The sequence below is a fragment of the Peromyscus eremicus genome, chromosome 13 (assembly GCF_949786415.1).
Source record: "Peromyscus eremicus chromosome 13, PerEre_H2_v1, whole genome shotgun sequence".
NCBI classification, from domain to species: domain Eukaryota; kingdom Metazoa; phylum Chordata; class Mammalia; order Rodentia; family Cricetidae; genus Peromyscus; species Peromyscus eremicus.
The window spans coordinates 33,335,910-33,352,062 of NC_081429.1; the positions used below are offsets into that span (position 1 = coordinate 33,335,910).

At 42.2% G+C, this 16,153-nt stretch overlaps 1 protein-coding gene across 1 annotated transcript in view; it reads left to right on the forward strand.

Annotated features, from left to right (window-relative positions):
* The window catches only part of Farsb (phenylalanyl-tRNA synthetase subunit beta), a 68,040-nt gene that overhangs the window by 24,265 nt on the left and 27,622 nt on the right, over positions 1-16,153 (forward strand). Inside the window, exons 11-15 of the mRNA XM_059278188.1 lie at positions 3,787-3,848; positions 4,073-4,280; positions 4,725-4,805; positions 9,211-9,303; positions 13,917-14,034. Coding sequence (XP_059134171.1) covers positions 3,787-3,848; positions 4,073-4,280; positions 4,725-4,805; positions 9,211-9,303; positions 13,917-14,034 — 562 coding nt within the window. The remainder of the gene's footprint in view (positions 1-3,786; positions 3,849-4,072; positions 4,281-4,724; positions 4,806-9,210; positions 9,304-13,916; positions 14,035-16,153) is intronic.

Below are 16,153 nucleotides of genomic sequence, written 5' to 3' on the forward strand. Positions count from 1 at the left end.
GCAGTTATTGTTAAACGTTGGGTCTTGGTAGAAAACACCTAAGCCATTATTCTTTATTTTTGGTTGCTTTTTAGACAGGGTCTTGCTTTGTAGCTGAGGCTGACCTTGAATTCACTATATAGCTGAAGCTATTTTTGAATTCATGATCCTCCTGTCTCCCTCCCCAAGAACTGGAGTATGACACCATATCCATTGTAAGGTTGTCATTTTGAATAGAACATTATCACAATCGTTTAGTTGTAATTCTGGTTCGGTGAGACAATTCTCTGATCAGCTTGTGTTCCTTTGAGAGTTTTCTTTTTTCTTTCTTTTCTTTTCTTTTTTAAACTGTTCTGTCATTTATGAAGTGAATCAGAACATAAAATTGCTTTTTTTAAATTAAAAATTTTAATGAGTGTTATGGAGGAGGGTGTCAGATCCCTGGAACTGAGTTACAGATGGTTGTGAGCTGCCATGTGGGTGCTGGGGACAGAACTTGGATCCCAGAGCACCAGTGCTCTTAACCCTGAACCATCTCTCCAGCCCCTGAATTACATTTATTTGTATATGAGTGTGCGTGCCCCACAGTTCATAGAAGTTGATTCTCTTTCCACCATGTGGGTACCAGGAATGGAACTGAAGTCATTAGACTTGGTGGGAAATGCCTTTTTCTACTTCTCCCAGCCAGTAAAATAGTTTTATAAGTAGGATAATGTCTGCTAAGATAAAAACATTACCCTTCCTAAAAACATTAGTGTTTAGTATGGTATTCTTTTAGAAATTTTTGGTATTATTAGTGTGTGTACGCACTCGTGCGTGCATGTGCACGATGTCTGTGGAGGCCGGAGGACAATGTCATGGAGTTATTCTCTGTATCCACCTTTACATGGATTCTGGGGTTTGCCAGGCTGATGTAGCAAACACCTCTGTCCACTGAGCCAGATCACTGCCCCAACATCCTATTTCTAGATTATCATGGAGAAAGTGGGTAAGTACTCTACAGCTGAAATCACAGTGTCAGCTTTTGTTGATATAGAGATTCTATAGTTTTTTTTGTTGTTGTTGTTGTTTTGGTTTTTTTTCCCCGGTGTTTCAAGACAGGGTTTCTCTGTGTAGTGTTGGTACCTGTCCTGGATCTCGCTCTGTAGACCAGGCTGGCCTTGAACTCACAAGAGATCTGCCTGGCTTTGCCTCCCAAGTGCTGGGATTAAAGGTGTGTGCCACCGCCGCCCTGTGAGATTCTGTAGTTTCTATTTGGGCTTTTTATAATGTTGGGCATGGAACCCAGGGTACCACAAATGTGAGGCAAGGACTGTACTACTAAACTATATGTTCACTTGATTTGCATTGTAATGGTGATTGTTGGTTAACTTTTATTAACAAACAAAACAAGAAAGAAAGAAAAAGGAAAAAAAAGGACGCCCCGGCTTTCACTGGGACATGGCCTCATGGGTGCCAGGGCAGAGCTTGGAACAGCAGCAACACAGCAGCGTTGCTAAGGTGAGGGACAGAAAAGGGCTTAGGTTTTTTTAAACGTGACATTTCAGGGATACCCATTATAAGAGAGCAAGTCCAGTGCCTTCCCAGCAGGATGTCCAGCCCTAGGGCTGGATTTGAGGGGTTTGTGAAATGAAAAAATAGGTGCCGTCTGTGTGGTGGGAAAATCTTCAGTGCTTCATTCCAAGTCCATGCATGTGGACAAAGGAAGAATTTCTGGTTGCCTTTTGTTTTTTTCTGAGACCAGAACCTTAGCCCATGCTGGCATCAAACTCATGATCCTCCCACTTCACTCCTTCGGTGCTGTGACCCAGGTGAGCACAGCTTCATAATGATTTCTTAAATGTCTAATTTGAAGAACATTGTTCAAAAACCAAAAAGTATTCTATGTGTATGGGAGCTCTGCCTGCATGTGTATCTGCACCATGTGCATTCAGTGCTTATAGAGGCCAGAAGAGGACATCAAATCTCTTCTCTTGGAACTGGAGTTACAGTTGGTTTTGAACCATCATGTAGATGCCAGGGATTGAACTTGGGTCCCATGAAGAGCATCTCTCCATCAAAGTTTGTTTTTTTCTTTCTTTCTTTCTTTCTTTCTTTCTTTCTTTCTTTCTTTCTTTCTTTCTCTCTCTCTCTCTCTCTCTCTCTCTCTCTCTCTCTCTCTCTCTCTTTCTTTCTTTTTTAATATGAGGAATTATCAGGTTTTAATAAAACAATATATATATTTGTAAAGAAGAGGAGAAAAATAAAGTTTTGTTTGCTTTTTCCTTGTGTAGATAGCCTCATGAAAGCACTTACGTGTTATAGAGCACTTTTGTAAATTTACAGTTGTGAGTTTCTGAAAAGGAGGGCTGGGCATTTGTGAAGGGTTTCTCTTAAACTTATCCTAGAGGAGTGCCAGCGCTGTTCACAGATAAGATGTCCCAAGGGGCAGTACTCCTTCTGTCTATGATACCGAGAAGGTTGTTGTCTTTCACTAGCCTTGTTGCCACCTAGAAAGGAGTCAGGTTTTGGAGGTCAGTAATTAACAGTGTGAGCTTTGAAGCTAGACTGCCTCTTCATTATTTCATGCATGCACTGTGTGCACTCGTTGACAGTGTGCACACCGAGAATAATTTGGGTAAGTGTTCGTAAGCTGTTTGCAAAGGTGATGGAGAGCCTCGGGTTTATGCGTGTATGTTTTCACTGAAGATAGTAAGGTCGTGTGCCATTTGAAGGAGAGTGAATGGCAGTTTATGACATGTTCCCATCCGTTTTACTGTCTCCTGGAGCAGATTGATAGGCAGGTCTGGGGACATCATAGTGTTTTTCTACTTGGGAAATGATAACAGAAATTTGTTCTTTTAAAAAATTTAATTATGGGAATTGGGGATTTAGCTCAGTGGTAGAGCAGACTCTCAGTTCCAGGAAATAGATAGATAGATAGATAGATAGATAGATAGATAGATAGATAGATCGGAAATAGATAGATAGATAGATAGATAGATAGATAGATAGATAGATAGATAGATCGGAAATAGATAGATAGATAGATCGGAGATAGATAGATAGATAGATAGATCGGAAATAGATAGATAGATAGATAGATCGATCAATAGATAGATGATAGATAGTGTTTATTTAGGGTGTATGAACTATAGCACCCAAGTGGAAGTCCCAGGACAGCTTGCAGGAGACATCTCTCCTATCATGTGGGATTCAGGTCATCTGATATGGCAGCAAGCTCTTTTACTCACAGCGCCATTTGGCTGACCTGAGATATGTGCTCCCTAGGTCTCACTAGTACAATGAATGGTACATTATGACAGTTGGATTGTTGTCCCCTGGTCATATACTTTAATTGCATAAGACCAAACATTTGTAAACATCTTAGAAATGATACAATATGATAGTGTTATACTGTAGGAGTGGGATGACCTTGTAAAAGAAAAATGTTCGGGATTTATATTATTTCCAAACAGTAAAAAAAATAATTTCGGATGGAAAATATTCATACATGAATCAGGTTTAACAAATTGATTCTATAATAAAATTTAGAAACCTCAGGTTTAGTCTGGGCAGTGGTGGCACATGCCTTTAATCCCAGCACAGAGGCAGAGGTAAGCGGAGTTCAAGGCCAGCCAGGGCTGTTACACAGAGAAACCCTGTCTCGAAAAACCGAAACAAAACCCCCCTCAGGTGTATTTCAGTGTGTGGCTCTAAGAGCAGTCTCTTGGCTGGGTAACAGAGCTGCAACAACTGACTGACTAAGAAAGACTAAAAAACTGCATCTGATGAGGAGTGATTAAGTTTTCAAACTTTCTTTCTCAGGAGCTGGCTTACAGAAAGGAGATGGTGAGAGCTGATTTCATTAATAAGAAAGTTGGAATCAGGTATGCTTTGAAACTTATTTCTGGTGGGAGAGAAGAGAATTCAAGCATAAAGTATACAGTGAGTTATTTTTCTTGAAAGAATGCTTGATAGTAAGCTAGGATATTTGATACCTAACAGAACTCAGAAAGAGAGGTTACTATTTCAGGTCAAAACTATCTTGGAACAGAATGTAAGCGTGTTTCACCTACTCCAGGGAAGCTTATGGTTTGTGCGTTTTTTTTAGGGAATCTCCTGCAAACCTTGCCAAGCTCCTGACCAGGATGTGTCTGAAGTCAGAAGTCATAGGTGATGGCAATCAGATTGAGGTTGAAATTCCTCCCACCAGAGCCGACGTTATCCATGCATGTGATATTGTGGAGGACGCAGCTATTGCTTATGGATATAACAACATTCAGATGACTCTGCCGAAAGCATACACCATAGCTAATCAAGTAAGATTGCACCTTTAAATAAACACTCCTCTTGTTAGCAACTGACTGTTGAATGCCAGGAAGGCTTCGAGACAAACAGAACCCGGGAATTAAGCAGCAGTGGATGTGCTTTGCTAGGAGAGGTGTTTGCTGTGGGGAAGGACACAAAGCAGATGCCCAGGTGCTTAGAGAACCTGTGATGACTAGTTCTTTGAAGAAGGACAGCTTTCAAGTGTGGCACTCCGGTTGACTCTCTTTAACTGGAAGATTCATTTTCTCAGCTGGGGCCCGAAGGCAGATGCTGTCTGTGTGAGCGAGGCGGGGTGGGAGGCTGTTGGCTAGCTGTGATGGGGATGTTAGCTGGGGAGGGGAGGGGTTGGTTCCTTTGAGGGGTGTGTTCTGCAGGAATCTGTTGAAGAAAACAAAGCAGGTTGGAGATGTCGTGGTGTGTTGCTTTCCTCTCAGGTTCCTATCAACAAGCTCACAGAACTCCTCAGACTCGACATGGCGGCTGCCGGCTTCACTGAGGCGCTTACCTTTGCTCTGGTACGTTTTCAACTCACTTCGATCTGGCTGCAGGTTTTCTTGGAATCACTGAATTGTCTATTCTGTGATTCCTTATGTAAATCTATAAAGTCTAGACTGCTGAAACTTCCAGATTCTAGAAGAGAAACTTTGTTACTTGAGATCGTACAATTTTTAGTAAAGAAAAATGGGGAGTTTTTCTTTGACTAGTCATAGAAAACTGTGAAAGCCTAGGGAAAAAAAATCCGAAGGACAGATGACCATGTGCTTTATATTTGATGTAAGTGTGGAAGGTGCACAGTGAATTTCATAAAAAGATTTGTTAGGTTAGAGTATTCGGTCTTAATTTGGTTGTGGCTGTACCCACTAGATGCCGCCCTGGTTAAGGTCTTGGGAACTGTTCCACATTAGACTTACTTCTTTGTCTTTGAACATGTTCACAAACATTTGCTTTGAGTTGAAAAGCTGACATAAAAGGCCTAAATCAGGAAATGAATGTTATTACAGAATCAGAAGGAACTTGGCCTCTCTCTCTCTCTCTCCTCAGGCTGACCACTGAACGAAGTAAATGTGCCTGTAGTTTGTATGGTTTCCCCTGGCTGAGAATGTCTGTGGTGCCCAGACTCCTCTTGGCTAGCCCAATGAGCTCAATTTAACAAGCTGTGGATGAGGCAGCTGCCTCGCTTCCTGATGCCCAGCCCTAGCTCTGAGGTTCTAACCCTTCAGAACATTAGGTGATTGGTCTGAGGCAGCATCTGTTGTTAGCAGGCACTGCACCTGTGGGAAGCGGAGCTGGAAAGGGATAGCTGACACAGTGCACACAACAGTCCTCAGAGTCAGGGCTAGGGGGCCAGTGCTTGACCCCCCCCCCCCAGCTCGCGTGCACTAGCCTTAGAGTGCCATGTCTCTCTCTCATGTGTAGACATTCATTCCCGTTTGTGAGCAGTCACCATTTTACACACGGTGACATATAAAACTTAGCATTGAGAAATGTGTGTGCTTTTTTAAAATACACAGTGACAGAGGAAACAATACAGTATCATTTTGAAGGATTTCAACTTTATAAAATACAAAGTTGCTGTCTCCACTTGTGATTCTGTTTTTCTTCTCCAAACTAACTACAGTTAAAACTTTGGCTTGTAGTTCTCACTGCCTTCTATTAGTGCTTTTTGGTTTTGTGATTGAGTCCATGTATCTTGTAGGAGCACAGAAGCTGTCTCTTGCCTAGGGCCTGCTCTGCAGGGAGGGTTTACCCCCCACTGATAACTGTATGTACGTGGTACCAGTTCTTCTCAGGCAGAGTTCCTATCCTCCATAGCAGTTAGAATAACTTCTCTGTCAGTCCCTCCATCCCCCATGCAACCACAGGTATGCGCCCAAGATTCCAGCCCAGGCCTGTTATGAGCCAAAGCTTGTGACTGAATTATAGCACCAAGAGTGTCATACTGAGCAGTCTGCTCAGCTGTCCAGTCACACATTTATGTTCATTGTCTGGTAGGAAAGGAGTGAGGGGCTGGAGAGGATAGATTTCACATAAAGTTTCCTGTTAAAAGTCTTTATAGGGGCTGGAGGTTTAGAGCACTGGCTACTCTTGCAGGGGACCCAGGTTTAATCTCTAGCACCCCATGGTAGCTCACAACTGTCTGTAACTCCAGTCCTAGGGCATCCAATACCTTCTTCTGGCTTCTGTGGGCACCATGCACTCATGTAGTGTACAGACATACATGCAAGACAAAACACCTATGTGCATAAAATGAACAAATAAATAATCAAATTTAAAAGTCTATAAAGTTCTGCATTTTCTAAACAGCTCAACATTGCTAGTCTGTATTGTTAAATCCAGTTTGCACAAGAGTGATGACAGTCTTCCAGAGCTGGTCCTTGACTTCTTAACAGGCAGTTCACTTTTCAGCATTAGGATTTTTTTTACTAATACTGCATACTAGTTGTAATATTTTCTTTTATAAATTGACTCAGTTTTAGAATTAAATGTCTACTTTAACCTTAAGAGTAACACTTATAATGATTGTGGGTTTTGTTTGTTTGTTTTTGTTTTGTTTTTCGAGACAGGGTTTCTCTGTGTAGCCCTGGCTGTCTTGGAACTCACTGTGTAGACCAGGTTGGCCACTAACTGAGAGATCCGCCTACCTTCTGCCTCTCGAGTGCTGGGATTAAAGGCATGTGCCACCACCGCCTGGCTATGATTATGGCTTTTGTACTTGTTCTATTCCCTAACCTTATAGTAGACACATAAATGCTAATATTGAAGACAGTCTTCCTTCCTAGGCCTTAGCTACTGTCACTTGAGGGAAGCTTACTGAAAATGCTTCAGATTGTCTTGATTGTTTCCCATTACATTATGAAGCACAAGGTCACTCAGATGCACTGGGATGTTGACCTGTGTCTGGGGAGCCTTTTTTCCTTGCACACAGCCAGAGCTAGTTCTGTTTGAGAGCCGCCGGTAGCTTCATGTAAATGCATTTGTAAAATGACTGATCACAGTGTATTTAAATCTTGTTACAAAAACTCCCCTCGGCACTGGACAAAGTGGTGTTTTTTTCAGTATGGTACAGGCTTTCCCTCTGGAGCACAGTAGTGTGGACTCTGCTCTGTTACAGTTTGAGGACTTTTTCAACAAAGTATGGCAGAGCTGGGTATGGCGGTACACACTAGCACAGATGTAATATCAGTGCTGAGGAGGCTGAGGTAGGATGGTAAAATCAGTGCCAGCCTGGGCCTTGAGTGAGCTCAGGCAGGAGTTGCTAGGGCAGGCATCAGGATGCAGTGAAGACGGAATTCTTCTCAGGTGAGCTGGCTGTTTACCTTCTCTCAGCTCCAGGCTTTCTACTGGTGCCTGGAAACAACAGCTCTTTAGTGCTTTGAAGGCCTCTACTTGAAGGTGCCTTTTAGAACAGTTCCATGAGCAATATTGCCTAAAGTTTGGAGAAGCCTCGAGTAACTTGACGGCACTAGCTTTTCATGTTAAGTTTTTAATTATTTTTAAAAATGGGGTAATTTGTTATTTTCTTGTGGTGATTTGTTGTCATCACTTGATCATTTTATATATATTTCTAGTACTTTCTGTCAGGCCTTGGAGGTAGATTATCTCTAAATCTTTTTTTTTTTTTTTTTTTTTTGGTTTTTCGAGACAGGGTTTCTCTGCGTAGCTTTGCGCCTTTCCTGGGACTCACTTGGTAGCCCAGGCTGGCCTCGAACTCACAGAGATCCGCCTGGCTCTGCCTCCCGAGTGCTGGGATTAAAGGCGTGCGCCACCACCGCCCGGCTTATCTCTAAATCTTGATCCTCACTAGATTTGTTGGATCTAAGAGTGAGTTTTGTTCTAACATCTGCCTACTGCTCTAGTTTCTGCTGGTGGATAAGAATGAAGCAGTTGATTTGTCTTAGGAGCTACATGGGCCATGTGTAGGGAAAGTTAAATGGTAAGCATCTCAAAGAACAGTGAGCAGAGTTCAGTCATGTGAATTCTCCCAGTTCCACAGCCTGCCCCAAATCAGTGCAGACTTCTCTGGGATCGCACTGGGAGTCAGAAAGCCTGAGGAAACCAAGGAAGGGAACTGTCTTAGTTAGGGTCCTATTGCTGTGAAGAGACACCATGACCACAGCAACTCTTAGAAAGGAAAACATTGAATAGAGGGGGCTTGTTTATAGTTTTAGAGGTTTAGTCCATTATCGTCATGGTGAAGAACATGGCGGCATGCAGGCAGACATCATGCTGGAGCTGAGAGTGCTACATCTTGACTTAGAGGTAACAGGAAGTCGACTGGCTGTCACACTGAGGGAAGCTTGAGCCAAAGAGACCTCAAAGCCTGACCCCACAGTGACACACTTCCTCCAACAAGGCCACATCTCCTAATGGTGCCACTCCCTTTGGGAGCCATTTTCTTTCAAACCACCACAGAGACTCTTAATGGTACTGCTAGAGATATTTCTACATAAGAGGTGCAAGAGAAGTCACTTATGTAGATAGAGCCTTGGGTTGGCCTGAATGTGGTGCTGGGACAGTAGTCTACATAAAGGCCGGCAAAAATGTAGTGTTCAGAAAACAGATAGGAATCAGGAACTTAGACTGGAAAGGTCAATGCGGGCCTAGTACAGAAAGGACTGGGTGTGGGTTAAACCTTCACCTCTATAGGAAATGTTAACCAGCTCCATGTTGTGGCTATAGCTCATCATAGAGAGCTGTTCGTGGTTAATTGTATCTTCTGTGGGCCTAAGCTTGGTGAATTACAAGTGATAAATTATTGTCAGACTTAATAGATAAGACTCTTAGCTTATTATTAACTTACTGATTTATATAGAGAAGGTGCATTGCTAAGAAACCACTGTAAATTGAATGATAGCATTAAATACTTTTAAATTTTGAGTTAGCCATTGCCCATACTAATCTATTTTATGTGTTCTTAAGTGCTCCCAAGAAGATATTGCTGATAAACTTGGCTTGGATATCTCTGAAACAAAGGCAGTTCACATAAGTAATCCCAAAACTGCTGAGTTCCAGGTAAGAATTTTAAGTAGATAAGAATTGGGGTAAAAGTCGAGTTTGTGGTAAATGACATAGGAAAGCTCTCTTCAGTTATTGTACGTTGGGGTGAATCCTTAGAACATTTTAATGAACTTTCTTTAGATAATTTGCAGTTGGTCAGCCCTACCCTGCCCTTCTGCCCCTCTGCCCTCTGGCCTTCTGCTCCCCTGCCCCCCGGGCCCCCCCCCCCCGTGTGTGTGTGTGTGTGTGTGTGTATTAGTATTGAGTCTAGAGCCTTGTGTTTGGTAGAAGTTGGCTCGTTTAAAAAATACATAATATTTATTATTATTATTAATTATTATTATTATTATTATTGTCTTTGAGATGGTGTCTACACTGTACCCCAGGCTGCCCTGGAACTCACTGCATAGCCCAGGCTGGACTCCCAACTGCTCACATTCAGCCTATTCTTAGTTCTTAAATGCTTTGAACTAGTTGGCTCAGCCACTCTTACCTGCATTTTCCACTTCATAATTGATGTTTACTTACCGTTCTCAGCTTCCTGTCTTTCCCATTCATTTGTAGTAAATGGAGTAAAATGTATTCCTTCAGTCCCCATAAGCCATTACGCCAGGTTTTGACTGTAGGTGGATTTTTTTTTTTTTTTTGGTGCTGTCAGCTCACAAATAACAATATCGAGACTTACTATTAATTATTAAAGCTTGGCCTTAGCTTAGGCTTGTTCCTAACTAGTTCTTATAACTTAAATTAGCCCATATCTTTTGATCTACATTCTTTTTTTTTTTTTTTTTTTTGTTTTTTTGTTTTTCGAGACAGGGTTTCTCTGTATAGCTTTGCGCCTTTCCTGGAACTCACTGTGTAGTCCAGGCTGGCCTTGAACTCACAGAGATCCTCCTGGCTCTGCCTCCCGAGTACTGGGATTAAAGGGGTGCGCCACCACCGCCCGGCTTGATCTACGCTCTTTTATGTGGCTCAGTTACCTTTACTCTGTATTGCCCATCCTGCTTCCTCTGCATCTGGCTGGTGACTCTGTTTTTCTTCTTCCCAGTGTTCCTGTCTGCCTGGAAGTCTCACCTAGCTCTCCTGCCTAGCTGTGGGCCGTTCAGCTTTTTATTACACCAATTAAACATTACATTTTCACAGTGTACAAATATCCCACGACATTTGACTATGCTTTGTGTCTTTCTTGTCATCTAAGCTTATCAGCAGTTCTGACAGGGTTTAGGAAGAAGTGAATGAGAATGATACTGTACTAAGAGTCAGTGTTACTGACTGCTAGTGTGGGTTAGGATATTCGCTATAGAAGTGCATTTGCACAACATCTGTGCATGTGTGTGAGCTCTTGCTCTCTTGCATGTGCAGTCCTGTGTGTGTGCAAAATCTTAAAAGCCAAGGATCTGCATTTAGGAAACTTAGCACTGGTGTAGAGCATGCCTCAGCTGTGATCTGTGATAGTTTCCTTGGCTTTGGGTCTCGCTTTCATAAAAGTTAGATCCTGGATTAGTGTTTTGGGAAATCCTACAGGCTCTGGAAATGTTTACATGTAAAAATTCTGAATTTCATCTATAGAACTACCTGCTGTGGCAAATGAGCTATACAGATATTTACTCAGCACACTTTCATTGAATCTGGGTGCATTTTTATTTGTTTATGCTAAATATATTTCCCTCCCTCAGTTTCATTTATTGAGTGTGACACAAATTTTGTATTTCTCAAGATTTCTGTAACTGTTACATTCTTCAGAGTTTGTGTCCTGTCTGCTCTGCTTTATATAAATGGAGGAACAGCAGATCAGAGATGCATTAGCTGCTGCCATAAATAGCTGCAACTTAGCGCTCTCAGGAGTCAGTTTTTCTGGAGAGGTACATTGGAGATGACAGAATATCCTTAAACCTGGCAGCTTTTGTGTCACCCTGCTTCACCTCCCATTCTGCCATTACTAATGCACTGAGCAGTTTGTACTTGCTCATGGGGAACTTTAGTGTAAAGTGGCTTGCAGTTTGGGTATAGGCCTGTTCTTTTCCTGTGTGATTCTTAACTGTGGGTTCTTCTCCGACAGTGGGTGTGCTATAGAATGGGCGGGAGAAGAGAAACATTATTTAGGGAAACTGTGTGGATTTTTATCGCAATTATTGTAAACAAGATTATCAAATATCCTCACTTGTCCTGGGTTAGCAGTGATACTAAGTAAGCCTTCAAATGGCTATCACTGCAAGTCTTCCTGGCTGTAGTTGGTGTTTTTCTTTTTAGTTGGGATTCACTTGAGGGTATACATTAAAGTTGATTGATTAATCTGTAGGTTATTAGTCCATTATTTACTCCATATCCCTTAGTCTTTCACACATACATCCTTTTCTTTCAACTTTGTTAAAAAAATAACGGATCCTTTGTTCTGTAGGCTTTCCATATTTAGGATTTCATTGAATATATTCTGATAATCTTCTATTTCTCATAAACTAGTAGTTAGATCTAGAAGTTTGACCAGATTCAGGTTTATTTATTTATTTATTTATTTATTTATTTATTTATTTATTTATTTATTTTTGGTATTTCTACACAGGGTTTCTCTGTGTAGTTTTGGTGCCTGTCCTGGAGCTCGCTCTGTAGACCAGGCCGGCCTCGAACTCACAGAGATCCGTCTGGCTCTGCCTCCCAAGTGCTGGGATTAGAGGCGTGCACCACCACCACCACCCGGCCAGGTTTTAAATTTTTATGTTGCTGATGGTTTTAGACAGAAAACATTATTAATAAATGGGGATATTTTCCACCATACCAAGGAGGATGACAAACTTGAAGGGTTTTTGTTTGCTTTTGGACAGTCTCATTGTGCTGGCTAGTTTTATGTCAACTTGACACAATTTCGGGTCATTTTAAAAAGTAGATCTTCAATGGAGAAAATGCCCACCAGATTGGCCTGTGGAAAAGTGTATGATGCTTTTTCTTGATTGATGATTGATGGGGGAGGGCCCAGTTAGTTCACTGTGGATGGTGCTACCCTGGTCTGGTGGTTTTAGGTACTGTAAGAAGGGAGGTTGAGCAAGCCCCGAGGAACAAGCGATAAGCAGCACCCCTCCAGGGCCTCTGCTTCAGTTCCCACCTCCAGGTTCCTGCCCTGCTTGAGTTCTTGCCCTGACTTACCTCAGCAATGGGCTGTTAACTAGAAGTGTGAAAAGAAAGAAACCCTTTCCTCTGCTTTTGTTCGTGGTGTTTATCATAGCAATAGAAACCCTAAGTCACTCATGTAGCTCAGGCAGGCTGAGCTGTAAGAGCTGAAGATGACCTTGAAACCTCCTAATCCTCATGCCTCTACCTCCAGGTGTTGAGATTACAGACACACACCAGCACATCTGGTTAGAGAAAAAATATCTTTAAGTGTAGTACTTGAGCTGGCAAGATGGCACAGTGGAAGCGTACCAGCAAGCCTGACAACCTGAGTTTGATCCCTGGTACCCACATGGTCAATAGGCCAGACAGTTAATACTCCTTTAAAAGGTTACAATTTCTAATTTACGAAGTAAAAAACCGAAGACCCAAGAAACAGTATAATGAGTTTGCTAAGATCTATAATAGTGTAAGATATCTTGAAACAAGAGATTGTGTTAACTAACCTTTACTATGCTGCCATTAATCTTCCTAAGTCATCTCTTACCATGCCCAGCAGAGACACTAAGTGTCATCATTGGTACCAAGGTATGGGCTTGGTCTCTGATATCACTAGAGCATCTGGAACACATCCTATGTAGAAAGGAGGGTGCTCCAGTGTGAGAGGTAAAAAGCAGGTCCAACAGCTAAAAGTCAGGAAACCACTTTGCTTCCTGGTTGAGAGAGGGTCTTCCCGGCCCAGCACTCACTGTATATCCCAGACTGCTCATGAACTCATCACAGTCTTCTTCCTTGGCTCAGCTTTCCAGTGCAGGGATTCTGTGTTCTTGACTGTGGCAGGCTGGAGACACAAGGTCTTGCGAAGCGCCTGACACTGACTTTAAACTATGTTGCCCAAGCTAGCCTTGAACTCACAGTTCCCACTCTCTAGTCTCCAAAGCACTGGGATTATAGGCTTACAACCATGCCAGGATCGGAGAACTACATTTATTTGTTTATTTTACATTTACTATAAACGGATGGGAAAGAGAGGAAAGCTGAGAATAGTAAGTAAAGGTCAATTATGAAGTGGAAGACTCAGTAAGAATGATTGAGTGAGCTAGTTCAAATCATGTAAGAGCCACGTATAGACTGAATGTGAGCGTCCAGCCCGGGCTACTTCAGTTACGTTGTGGAAGGAGATAGGATATAAAATGTTTCATATGTACAACCTTGAGAGCTCAGTTTAATTTTTAAAATTATAATGAAAAACCAGTCTTTAGGTATGAATAGTCATTGAGTTGTGTTTGCTTCTCACTTTGATTTTAATCAGATTTATTGGTGTTTATTCTGTTAATTTGGAATGGAGAATATTTCAGTTCTTTCAGTGAGTTGGATTTTAAAATTGGAAGGGACTCAGACATCTAGGCTTTGCCCTGTCCGAAAGTGTTTTCCTGGGAAGCCGGGGAGTTGGCCTGCTTTGTCTCCTTCAACAGTGAGCTTGTTGGCTGTTCTCAAGTCAGTGCAAATTCCCATCTTTCCTGTAGGTGGCGCGTACTACCCTTCTTCCTGGCCTTCTAAAGACCATTGCAGCAAACCGGAAGATGCCACTTCCTCTCAAACTGTTTGAAATCTCTGACATTGTAGTGAAAGATTCTAGCAAAGGTAAGAGTGAGCTACCTGTGATTTGCATACTTACGCATTTTTTATTGTTGAATTTCAGCTCTGTGGAGAAGTTAGCATGCTTACACATGTACATGCGACCATGGGTCTTTCTTCCACGTTGCTACCACCCTCCTCCTAGTATTTTAGTGTCAGTCGAGTTAGTACATCATTTTATCAGCACAGCCTTGAGATGCAATTCTAAACCTAAGCTCTACCACAGCTGTGTTGTTTGTTGTTAAATAAAAACATCACACTCTTATCAAATATCCCATTTAAGTGTCCCAGGCCCCCCTCCTGCCATTTGATCAATTGATTTTAGTGATTGACTTATTTGAATCTGAATGCTCGCAGTGCCTAGGCTTTGGTGGTTATGTCTCTCGTTTCCTGGAATGGAAAGTACATGTTCATAAAGAATTTATTAATTTGTGGGAGGCGGTGGTGGCACATGCCTTTAGTCCCAGCACTCGGGAGGCAGAGCCAGTTGGATCTCTGTGAGCTCGAGGCCAGCCTGGTCTACAGAGTGAGATCCAGGACAGACACTGAAACTATACAGAGAAACCCTGTCTCAAAAAACAACAACAAAAACCAACAAAAAAACGAATTTAATAATTATGAGGAGCCCTAATGAAACTTTACCTTAAAAAACACCATAGAGAGAACGGGAAATGTAGTTCAGTGGCAACATGTATGATGTGAATATGCATATAAGTATGCACGGGTCCCTGAACTCACCTGAGTACACCCCTCTCCCCCACCCAGAGGGCTGGGGAGGGGAAGGAAGGAAGGACAGAAGGTCACCAGAGCACTCCGAAGACTTTCTTTCCTTCACTCTGGCACACATAGCATGGCATTGTTGTCGGGCTTTGAGGACCCCACACTGTTGTTGTAACAGTGATTGTGAATGTGTTTTATAGTTTTTCCTTTGAAATATCTAAGTTCAGAGTTCTTAGTCCAGAGAGTATTTTGGTCCAACACTTGGAATGCATGGTTATTTAATAAATATAAATTTAGGAGTTTTGGAAGCCTGATTTTCCTGAAGTCTGTCTTTCTAATGCAAACTAAAGTTCAATTGATTGTCTAGACCTGTAAGTGCTGTGGTCCCTGGGTGAGCAGTGCCTCAAGTGACTGCTTTGCTGGTAGCCTTCCTTGGCCCTTTCATACATCAGTCCTCATGATTATGAGTGGTTCTTAAGTCCAGGCTGTTGTCCGTAGAATTTTCTTGCGGGGGCAAATCTATACTAAAAAATAGGAAATTATTATTATTATTTTTTAGTGTTAGGTGCAGAGTTTTGAGAATTCAGTTTCCCACGAGTATAGGCAGTGAAAGTGCAGGGTTGCATTCATCTGTTCATTCTGACTGTTTCCTTCCACATTTATTCTTTGAGCCTCATAGTGTCTTGATCTTCTCCGGGGTCCTCGTAATTATAAATACAGGATTAGGTAGCCACACTCTTTCAGCAGTGGGCCCTTTGCAGTAACTGACGGGGCTCACCGAAGGCTCTTCACAGCTGGGTGTGCTCACAGTCTGAGGGCGAGAGTGAGGGGCAGCTGTGGGTCCCGCACTGGCTGCACAGTTTGACTGTAGCCATGGAGGAGTACATTGTTGTGTTTTAGGCCTGGGTGCGTGTGCCTGACGTGGGTTTTGTTGTTAATTGTTTTAGCTCAGATTTTTGCGTTCTGTTGTGCTTTTTTCTCATCAGGAAGGACGTCTCTGTAGCCAACCTCTGTTGTGCCTGTCTTAGTTGAGACCGTTCTACTGTTTTCTTCATGGTTCATTTCCATTCAGTGCAGCTTTACCCTTTGTCTTGCATTGGCTTATTCTTTTTCTTTAATATTTTCTGTCGTATCAATAGCATTTGAAAAATGAAGGGAAGTAAATTGCTCACTGAGTCTGCAATCGTGAAAACACATTTCCTTTCGTTGAGATGAAGTATGTTTTCTGTTTAGGTGGGCCTGGATCTTATTTCATAACAAAACCTTTTCTGATGCAGTATTCTAAATATGTGCATGTGGATTCCCTCCTAGTCATTGGCCTACAGGAAAGGGTCTACAGCATCTGGAGCAGGGGCAGCAGTGACTCTGGGTTCTGCAGACTGCAGCTGCAAGGCGTGAGTTTAGT